This window comes from Lactuca sativa, chromosome 6 (assembly GCF_002870075.4).
Source record: "Lactuca sativa cultivar Salinas chromosome 6, Lsat_Salinas_v11, whole genome shotgun sequence".
Lineage (NCBI taxonomy): Eukaryota > Viridiplantae > Streptophyta > Magnoliopsida > Asterales > Asteraceae > Lactuca > Lactuca sativa.
The window spans coordinates 153469722-153470826 of NC_056628.2; the positions used below are offsets into that span (position 1 = coordinate 153469722).

The 1105-nt window shown below is 34.9% G+C and overlaps 1 protein-coding gene across 1 annotated transcript in view; it reads left to right on the plus strand.

Moving 5' to 3' along the window:
* Positions 1–244, plus strand: part of LOC111901083 (T-complex protein 1 subunit theta) — an 88575-nt gene extending 88331 nt beyond the window's left edge. The window contains exon 8 of the mRNA XM_023896952.1: positions 16–244. Coding sequence (XP_023752720.1) covers positions 16–244 — 229 coding nt within the window. The remainder of the gene's footprint in view (positions 1–15) is intronic.
* The last annotated feature ends 861 nt before the right edge of the window (positions 245–1105 follow it).

Genomic DNA, 1105 nt, shown 5'->3' on the forward strand with positions numbered 1-1105 from the left:
ATTGATATGATGCAGATTAGATCAGTATGCAATTGGAAAATTTGTAGAGAGCTTTGAAATGATACCAAAAACATTAGCTGAGAATGTTGGGCTTAATGCTATGGAGATCATATCTACTTTATATGTGGATGATACCAATGGAAATGTCAAAGTTGGTATAGATTTAAAGGAAATAGCGCGTAAGGATGTCTCTACATTGAAGGAAATCATATCATTATTTCTTGTGTTGTGTTTACAGGGTTGATGAAAGCGAATAGCTCTAGACTTAGAAGAGGAAAAGAAAGCTCAAGCTGAAAGAGATAAGATGCTGCAAATGCAAGTGTTGCATTCTTCATTTCAATTGTTAGTATGAAACACATAGTAGATTAGATGAATGCAAGTTTATATATTGTAAGAAATAGAATTGTATGACATTAAATTTTATGCAATGGATTGTATTTTTTGTATATGGTATTTTATTTCTACTATGAGACATTAAATGCAAATTTAATTTAAAAATTAATAAATATATAAATATATTTTTTTAAACATTTAAATTTACGATATGCAAAAATGTGTGTCATGTTCATTTATGACATGGCCTTTCTTGACAAGGGTTTTAATGATACGCATTGCGTGTCATAAATGCACGTCGTAAATGCGCATCATCTATAGACGACGCGCAAAAGCGTGTCGTCTCTTGTTATGACAGGGCATTCCTTGACACGCATTTGCGCGTCATCTGAGCATTTTACGACACGCATTGTACGTCGTAAAAGGCAATTTTTCTAGTAGTGTATGGAAAATGGATGTCAAACCGCTTTCCTTAATGGAAAGTTGGCTGAGGATGTTTACATGAGTCAGTCGGAGGGTTTTGTCAGCGCAGAGTACCCTAATAGAGTGTGTAAGATTGAGAAATCCATCTATGGATTGAAACAAGCACCTCGCAGATGGAATCTTTGTTTCGATGAGAAAGTTAAAGAGTTTGGTTTTTCGAGTAGCGAAGATGAGTCATGTGTATATGTCGAGGCTAGTGGGAGTATAGTTAGCTTTTTGGTATTGTATGTGGATGACATACTACTCATAGGAAATGACATCCCAACTCTACAGGAAGTAAGTCCTAGCT